The sequence below is a fragment of the Helianthus annuus genome, chromosome 15 (assembly GCF_002127325.2).
Source record: "Helianthus annuus cultivar XRQ/B chromosome 15, HanXRQr2.0-SUNRISE, whole genome shotgun sequence".
NCBI classification, from domain to species: domain Eukaryota; kingdom Viridiplantae; phylum Streptophyta; class Magnoliopsida; order Asterales; family Asteraceae; genus Helianthus; species Helianthus annuus.
Genome location: NC_035447.2, coordinates 83,793,885 through 83,804,099, shown reverse-complemented (window position 1 = coordinate 83,804,099; position 10,215 = coordinate 83,793,885). Strand labels below are relative to the sequence as shown.

The 10,215-nt window shown below is 37.4% G+C and overlaps 1 protein-coding gene across 1 annotated transcript; it reads left to right on the top strand.

Moving 5' to 3' along the window:
• Positions 1–9,042: 9,042 nt before the first annotated feature.
• Positions 9,043–9,974, top strand: LOC110913925. The gene is made up of 2 exons (XM_022158742.1): positions 9,043–9,523; positions 9,649–9,974. Exons 1-2 carry the CDS (start codon positions 9,043–9,045, stop codon positions 9,972–9,974), a joined length of 807 nt encoding a protein of 268 aa, XP_022014434.1.
• Positions 9,975–10,215: the final 241 nt, after the last annotated feature.

The window sequence follows — 10,215 nt, the reverse complement described above, 5'->3', positions numbered from 1 at the left end:
CCAATATAGTGATGACACGTGTCATACACCCTAATCATGTAAAAAGTTAACTTTGAGAGACTAAAGTTGACAAACAGTGTAAAGATGTATGTGGAAGGACTAAAAGCGTCAACATGCCAAACTTGTGCCTCTGATTGACCTCACACGATGTTCGTATTCTTTAATGAATAAATTGTCGGACGCAAGAAGTCGTTTGTGATTAAAATCGAATGTTTATAAAGCACATGGGTTAAACGTGTCAACATGTTAATTCTTACCTCTGAGTGACCTTTTAACGATCCCGAGGCTTTGTAATGTTTTATTATACTCTCACGAATGTCGGATAATGATTTCATGAAGTTTCAGTACAATTATATGATTTAATTCGCAAATTCCAAGAAGAAGGGTTGAAAGTGTCAATATGATAATTCTACTCCCGGGAGACCGTTTTATCTAATCCGAAACTTAACAATATTTGGTTTTATTCCCAAGATCATGTGAAACCTGAATATGTGGGCCCCTAATGTGACAACCCGTAAAATTACAGGTACTGTACAGATTAATTAACCCTAATTATGTGCTTAATGACTGTGCTTGATTACATCTGACACTTTTAACTGCTTACTGATTTATGTCATATACATACATGTGCATTATTTACATACAGTCACTCCAATTATTTCATATAGACTCTTAGTGTCAAACCGGATGCACAAAGCACAGTTAGCGCAGTAAGCGGATAACTCAGACACATGCTGACAATGCCAGCACTTAGACAGATACTATTTTTAGGCCAGTGTGGGCCAGAGTTAAATCACTACACCAGTATGGAGTATAGGGAAGTGAGAAATATAAGACTATGTCACTAGGTGACAGTTTGAGTGCCGGAAAGTGCCTAAAACGCAATTTAATTACAGAATTCCACATTTTTAATAACAATTCAGTTTTTAACACGCTCATATTATTCATAATATTGACCAAGTAGTCCTGGACACTTTCCTAAGTGTTGGAATTAATTTCGTTACAAAAAGATGCACAAAAGACGCTTTACGGGTAAATTAAACGCTTTAACGGAACGATGCGAAACCGAACAACCAGACATTACCCGGGACATGAAAATATTGTTAGAAATATTATTTTAGTATTTTAAATTAATCATGGTCACAAAAACCCCCATGCATCATGCAAACATGACATACACCCACTACTTGTAAATACCCTTAAGCTTTTAGTAAATACCTACTAATTAACAAAATATTTACACTTTACCCCCCCCCCATATCCGAAAATCTGCCATAATCATTAGCATATATTTTGGTTAAATCTTGTGTAAAGAAGATCTTTATTTCATTGGCCAAATTTATTGGCATAATTCCCCTAGGAGCTAGTAATGTACATTTCCAAGAACTTCCATCATTGCTACTCCACTCTCTCTCCTCTCCCTCTAAAAATCGGCCCATACCCCCCCCCATCTCACCACAACTGATTTTCATCTTCATATACCTTCACAACTTCATCTCTTTCACTAGTAAACTCCATTCAAAGCTCCAAGACCCTCCATAGAAGTAAGAAGTTGAAGTGCTCTCAAGAAGCTTTGTTCAAGGCCTTTCTCACCATCATTTCTTGTCATCTCATCCTAAGATTACAACCCTAGCCTTGTGCTAGTAGTAAGTTCATTCATACTCTTGTCTCACTTCGATTCTTGTTCGATTGTTGATTGTTCTTCACACACAAAAACTCAAACAGCTTGCTGAGTTGGATTTCCAGCCAACTTCAACAGGCTGTAACGGGGTCATTTTAAGTCGAAAAGTGGATTTTCAAAAGCCTAAAATGAATGTTTTGGAATAACTAAACAAATGGCACTGGAATCATAATTTTTCGAGACCGTTTACTATTTTTAAAAGATTATTTTTGGACAGCAGCTCAAGCTGCATTTTTGTTGCAGAAAAAGTGGGTTACTTTCGGAGTCATAACCTTAAACCTGAATAAAATCAACTCATGAAATTTTTACAGTAGATAGACACCATTGTCAGGACGACCCTCCAACTGGAATTTCGTCAAACGGACTTACGGTTGATTTTTAGCGAATATTTCCGTAAACTGTGATCAGAAGGTAACAAATCTGATTGCAGTCAAGAAAATGATTTTTTATAAAATATGGGTAACGAATTGGACTTTGATATTTTTACACAATAAACTTTGGAACATATGTCATATTCTGTAAAAATTTGGTGATTTTTAGAAAAGGGTAACTATTTTATAAAAATCCTCGAAAACAGCCCTGTTTCGAGTAATAAAGCTGAAATGAAGTATGTAAAGTTTTGTATGTCTATATGTTGGTTTGACTATTGTAAATGAACTATTGGTTTTATATAAAAGAAAATGATATGCTATTAAAGCATGGACACCTCTATTTAGAGAGGAGACTCTGCCGAAATTTTCCGAGAATCCGAACACTTAGTAAAATATTCGAGAAAATAGATACGAAATAGTTGTCTAACTATTTTTCTACGAACGCTATTTAAGTTAAAATAATTATTATTATTTTAACAAAATAATACCTAAGTAACATAAATCAAAACACTAAACTCTAAGCCAAGGCACGGCCCGTTCGTCTAATAGACATTAGTACGTTGTAGGTTGTCGTGTAGCGGGAAGAGTTTAAGTTCGAGTCAAGACGCACTAAGGTGAGTTCATGACCCCCTATTCCTTTACTGTTTTCAGTTTTATACTTCGGGGGTGGAATACATGTTTACAAATTATTTCAGACTTTTATATACATGGTATGGTTAGCTTAGGGAGGGTTTTACACTACTAGATCATGTGAAGGGTGGGCACAACACTTGAGGCCATTAATCCTCGTTATAGGACCGAGGGACACAAGAGTGATAGATCTATTTGGGTGTAGCAAGCCCACACCCGTGAGGCCGGGGCGGCCCATAGTGGTGACTGTGTCTTCCAGCCGGAAGCCCGGTAACAAATATGCTAGGTTTGAGTTTCCCTGCACCTGTTCACACATACCGGTGGCTTTGCAAACCGTCGGTGATCTCTTTTTCCTTATTGCTACATACCAGGGACAAATTTTTACTTACAGACGTACTAAACGGTTTTATCTACATAAGACTTACTCATGAACTCGCTCAACCTTTTGTTGACTTTTAAACTACATGTATTTCAGGAAATTATGTTGGATCTGGCAAGTGATGCATGTTTAGCTGCGTACTAAATAAGGATGTCATCCGGAGTCGTAGGTTTGGGAAGTGTAACTCCTTCCTGGACGAGTTGCATTGTCTCAAATCTTTGTGTTGTTGGTAGTTTTTCATCGAGTCTTATGAACTCATTTTTTTTAAACAAGTCATGTTTGTAAACGTATCTTGGGGTTGATGTTGTCTCAAAACAATATGTTATGCATTTTCAATTATTTTAATGGATGAACATCAAATATTTTATCATATAGCATGTTGTGATTGTTGCTATGGTATTGAGAAGTCACACCAACTAAACCCACGCTTCCGCAAAAGCCAGGGTGTGACACCTAATGCTGATAATGAAAATTATACGAGTTATATAAGTGCAGGGACCAAACTTGTAAATAACAAAGCAAGTTTTGAAACTGCACTCCCCCGCGTGTCGCGCAGGATCTTCCTGCGCGTGTCGCGGGCGGGATCAATTTCCAGCAGATGACTGGCAGCTGCCAGCATGCAAACCTGGAATCTTTCAGGATCTTTTGCAACCTGTTTCGAATTCAGCTGCATGCAAATGGTTTTGAAATACCATTTGGATACATGGAAGCATCAAATAACACCTGAGGACACTTGGATTGATCTTAATTCATCCCCCATCACCATAAATAGAGCTCAAATTGGAGCTTTAGAACTTGCTCATTTCAAAAATCTGAATTCTACTCTCTTGCTTGCACTCTCTGGAGCATCCTGGTCTTAAAGGAAACCTCATAAGTTCAAACTTCGTGCTAGGACCTTGTGTAAGTGTTCTTAGCCTCTATAGTTCAGTTTTTATGAGTATAAGGACCGAAAGTCAAAGTTATCGTAATTCTGCTATGACTTTTACTTTAATCATTAACGGTCCAGTCTTGGTTCTAAACGAATGTGGAAATGTGTTGGTAATTAAGTAGGTGTTAATCCCTCAAAAGGGCACCTCCTTATTATCACGTTTACTTAGTCAATTGTCGGGTCAAAGTAATTAACAGAAAATTCAAACGAGTCAGTTTTTATTAAAAATTCATATCTGATAATGTAGAAGCTATAAAATATGTTTTATCACTTTAATAACATGGTAAATATTATTAGAACATGTCTAGACATGTTCAACCCGACAATTCTGAGTTTAGGCTCGGTTCGCAACCGAAAGTCGCAAAAGTTAACTTTTGCTTTGACTTTCAGTTCTTACCCGAATTAGCTTAGTTTTCGAATTCCTTAAGGTTCCTTTGTGACCATATTATATGTTAGTATAACCCTCTGAGGTTATACTACATGGTCTCTTAATAATCTGAGTTTATTGTTTGTTTCCGTTATTATGCTTAAACTTTGACCATTATGCCCTTATGTTTTAAGAACGAGATTTTTGAATATGTAAGTATGCAAATAACTTAGTTACTGATATTTAAATATGACTAAGTTATTTTGACTTTATTTTCTGGTCTCAAATTAAAGTTATGCAAGATATCGTAAAATTTAACTTTTTATAATTTAATTTCGCTTTTGTGCATAAATCACGTTTAAACCCAAATTTTGGCACCAAACTCATTACCTACTGTTATGATATTATTTTTAGGGATTTTTGGAATGTTGGGTCAGATTATATACTGATCATATCATTGAGTTCTCGTATAAATTATATAACTGATGATAATGCCCTTTTTGCTAATAAATTGTGATTTGCATATGATTAACATACCAAACCTTTTCCTACTGATGTTATATGTTAAATAAATTATTTTAACCATCCAAGGCTAGTCAAAATCTCAGAATCACATAAACATCGCAAATATCGTCAATTATCGATTTTTACGCTAATTAGGTGCATAGTATGGTTTAAAACCATATTTAACACTTAAGACTTGTTACCTACTGAATTTATAAATAAATTTTAATATTTTTACAGTAGGTATAAGTCATGAACTCAGACTTCCAATTTTGTCCTTAAAAACATATGTGAAATGACCAAAATGCCCCTACGGTGCATAGTTTGGCCATAAATGGTAAACCACACATATGTATGATATCCTACTGTTATAACATTATAAAATAAATATTTTTTCAGAATGTTTTAGACCAGAACATCATTTTATGTTTAAACCTCTTTTATAAATCTTAAAATGACCAAAATACCCTTACGGGACTTAATTTGGTTTTAAAATCTTCTTGGGAATAATTGTTGATATCCTATTGATATCATAACATATTTAAAGCATAATAACTTATGGAACTTGTACATGACTCATCCGGCTACTTGTTATGCATATACGCGTTCGGTACGGTTTATTTAACTAGTTTACATAAATTAGCCGAAACGGGTCAATTCTTATCATTTTTACTTCAAAATCCAGAAAGTATTTAGCTTACCAACTTCATACAAGTCTCCATACTTGTCGGGTCTAAATCACATTCCAATCCGGTCATCGCTTAATCTAGTGTTTTGTGCCGTAAGCCTTTCTTTAAACTAACCGGTCTAAGTTTACAAATTAAATAAGACCCGTTAGTAATCTAATAAGTTAATAAAACCTTTGTTCCAGATTAGGAGCCCCAGTAGAAGTTACTTACACTTGTTTGAGTAGATTATATGGCTGAATATACAAAACTTGCATTTTAAGCTCAGGTAAATACTTTTAACTTATTTTCCCTTATACGGGCTTGGGATACGGTAAAATATTACCGCTTGGTCGGATGTAAAAACACTTAATCGAGTATGGTTAAATGGCATAATCCCGTTTTAATCAGTGTTGCTTGATAACAAATATACATCGGGGGTTAACGACCGTGTCCTGGATATCCTCGGCTCATTTAAAATCGTAAATGGCCACTACTTAAGCACGAGGTGTAGCCATACACCTGAAGTGCGTATGTAAAAAGATATACCCACTTATTGAGGATAACTCGCCGTGGGATTATATTAGTGGTGTGTCGACTAATCTTGTTCGGCTTTTATCCTGGCCCTAAATGTATGACAAACATGTGAATCTGATATAAGATTATCGTTATATAATTGTCCCAAGTTATAAAAGAATATTTGTGCCTTGTGCATTTAAATCAATTTTCATAAATATTTTCAAAAGAGTCGGTTAATTGTATTTACCAGTGTAAACTGATGTATTTTTCAAAAATACTAAGTGACAGGTGCTATTCGTAATTGGCTGGGAGCTCTGGATGTTAGTTAAAGAATCTTGCAAGTTCTTAATGCTTAAAGTCTGTTGAACAATGTTTTTGTGTTATATTTTAGATCCGCCTGTGGATCCTATATTACAACCATCTGTACAATATTTTATTCGTACTTTACATTTCGGTTTGTAATAGTATTTTCTACCAAGACTTCCACTGTGCAAAAAACTTTGTATATTTGACTATGATGATATCAGCTACGTCACGATACTCCCCGTCGGGCCCACCGGTAATATGTGGAAATATCGGGGTGTGACACGGTAATAGTTATTAGTTTAACTATTTTAATTACTTGTTGTTTTAGTTTATTATTTACTAATGATGATACTGTTTTTTGGAGGAGTCTGGCGTTCCCGATTCTAACGAGCAAGAGGAGGTTTTGTCTAGTATACAAGGAAAACAAAACAGACCGTTTATAGATTTGAACACGCATCGCCCTGTTGATGAAACATCCCTTGTAGATGATTCATACCATGCTGGTCAACCAAGTTATCCGACGCAACAAGGGTATCCGGATTATGGATACGGGTGTGAATATTCTTACGGAGGAGATGGTGGATATGGAGTAGACGGTGGATACAGAGGAGATAGTGGTCATCAGCAATTCATTTCCCCAGGCGGTCCTTACGTTTATCAAAACAATCCGGACATTGGAGGATATGGTGGTGAGGCACCCCCCATCCCGGACAATACGTACTTAAAAAACCAGGTATCAATTTTATTTTGTTATGTCAGATAAATTAATTGTTATTATTACTATTATTATTATTGAAATTTGTATAACAATTATTATTATTATTATTATTATTATTATTATTGTTGTTGTTGTTGTTGTTATTAATATTGTTGTTATTGTCGATGTTACAGGTTTTCAACTCTTTAGATGAACTAAAGAAACGTATACAAGAAATAGCAAACGCGGATGGTTTCGTTATTGTCACACGTCGATCAATCAAAATTGGGGGAAGAACCGGGAGGGTATGGCTTGAATGTGACCGTGGTGGTGAGCACCACACTACAACAACAATTAGAAAAGCCGGAAGCAAAAAAACCGGTTGCCCGTTTTACCTGCTGGTTGTGCGAGACCACCCGTATGAAACCTGGGAGATAAAAGAAGGAAAAATTGAACATAACCATGAACTTTATGAGGATCTGTCGGCCCACGCGTTTGTGCGAAGGTTTACTCTAAGTGAAAAGAAACTGATCGAGCAGCTGACAGCTCAAAACATGGAGCCTCGCAAAATTTTTCAATCGATAAGGAAGAAGGACCCCGACAGGTTTCATGTTCAGAAAGATGTTCAAAACGCTGTGGCGAAGATTAGAGCCGAACAAAGACACGGATTGACTCCCATGCAGTCACTAGAAAACGTGCTGATAAACAACGACTTTATTTACGAGACACGGGAGGAACCCGGAACAGAGGTCGTAACAGAGATCTTCTTTCTTCATCGGTACTCGAGAGACATGTGGCATGCATTCCCCCACGTCTTGCTGATCGATGTGACGTACAAGACAAACTTATACAATATGCCATTTGTCTAGATTATTGGTACGACGCCTACCAACCATTCGTTTTGTATCGCGCATGCCGTTGTCAGTAAAGAACGGGGTGATAACTTTGTGTGGGTGCTTGAGAGGATCAAGTCAATGTTGGATGAATGTATGGAGCCACGTGTGATTGTAAAGGATCGAGACCTGGCCCTTATGGGCGCGTGTGCTAAAGTATTTCCAGACGCCTCTAGGCCTCTTTGAAGGTGGCACATACAACAAAATATTATGAAGCACTTCAAGAGTACCTTCATAGAAGAAGACTGGGAAAATTTTTTGTCATTCTAGGGGTCATTGTGTGAGTCTCCATCCATACCCATCTATGAGTACCACTTGCGCAATCTGCAAAAGCGACTTGTGGAGTGCAAACGTTCTAGTAAGTTTTTTTAATAACATACGACTCACCTATGTACATTTTAATAAATTATTTTTACTTTTTAGGGGTCTTCAATTACGTGTATGATAACTGGATAAAAGACTATAAGGAGATGTTCATCTTTGCGTCGACTGATAAGAGGCGCAACTTTGGTAATCGTACCACAAACAGAGTTGAGAGCCAACACGCCAACTTAAAGAGATACGTCCTAGATAAGAGCTCGTTGGACCATGTAGTTGGTTGTGTCCGGGATATAGTTGAGACATAGTACGGTGAAATAAGGAAGAGTTTTCGAGACTGCATCGAAAAAAGAATGAACCACCATAGACACCCGTTGTTTCAACACCTACTCGGAAAAGTATCCCATACAGCCCTTGACTTGTTGAGTGGAGAGGCACTTAGGAAGCTAGATGTCTTGGAGCGCTATCATTCATCATGTGGTTGCCAAATGTGGTACAGTTGTGTTTTGCCGTGTGCTTGTAGGCTAGAAAAGTACATGCGTGCAGGTAATAATTGTTAAACGTACAACACTTGTGTGATATATTTCCGTTAATCATGTGACTTAAACAATGTTGTTTTTAACCCTGCAGAGCGTCCGATTCAACTCGAAGACATAGACGTCTTCTGGCGGAAGCTTAACTTCCAAAGTTGTAAATTGATAGACGATGATGTTGATGTGGTCGAAGAGCTAAATATTGCTAGAAAACAATTAGAGTCGCACCCCCAGCTCAGGAAAAAAGCCTGATGTTAAAGATTAAAGCGGTGTTGACTCCACATAAATCTACCAAGAAACCACCGGTTGTCCAACAAAATACTCGTGGCCGACCAACAACAAAGCAAGTACAACAAAGGTTGGACGAGGCCTCTCGTATAGACGAAGAATTGAGGAGAAGCTCCTTCGGTGTTGCAAACACGTGCTTTGAAGGTTCCCGACAAAGTAACTACGATAACCCTCGCCACAGCTCGTACGTTCCGTCACAGGCCTCTAAACAGTCGGTTATAAGGTCTCAAAAACCCAAAGCGATCCTAAGCCGTTTAAAGAGTTCTAAGAAGAAAGAGACACGAGATGATCACAGTTTTCCTTTAATAATTGGGGACGAGAACGTGGAAATCATCAAACAGTTTAAGTCTGCCATTCCGCCAGTGTTTCACCCGCACATCTCGTGCATACGAGATGTGAGGCCGGACGGTCTTTGTGGGTTTCGATCTGTGGCTGTGGGCTTAGGTATGGATCAGAGTTCAGGGGGGCTCATTCGAAGGGACATTGTCCAAGAAATGGATCAGAACGAATCGATCTGGTTCCCAATAGTTGAAGCATGGGATGAAGGATATTTTTACATGCATCGTTAGGGCCTAATTTGGGATTCAGTGTCCGGTTGTTCCCCGGATCACTGGATGGACTTCCCCTTAGCAGGGCTTCTATTGCACAAACATACGGTATTGGGGTGCACCTGTTAAGCATGGGTGCGAGTTACACTTTCTTCCCGATACTAAGTCCTCCGACTAATCAACAACCACTATTCATAACGCTTGCACATGTTAATGAGAACCACTTCATGCATGTTAAGCTGGAAGGGGATTATCCAATGCCACCGACACACGGGCTATGGTTCAACCACCGAAGACCCCATAAGGAACAATGGGAAGATATGTACTTGCCACGTCTAGAATGGTAGGCATCGATAATGAATCCGCCACCAAGATCAAACCCCAGTCTTAATTACATCGACAGTGATACGGAAGAATGATTTTTGTAATTAATAGGATTTTTGTATCGATAATTATTCTTATTGTAATTAATAAGATTTTTTTGTATTAATTTCTATAATTTTTTTTATAATTACAATTGCATAAAACAATTTAATAAGATCTTTTTTTTTAATTTCTATCATTTTTTTATAATTAGAATTGATTAAA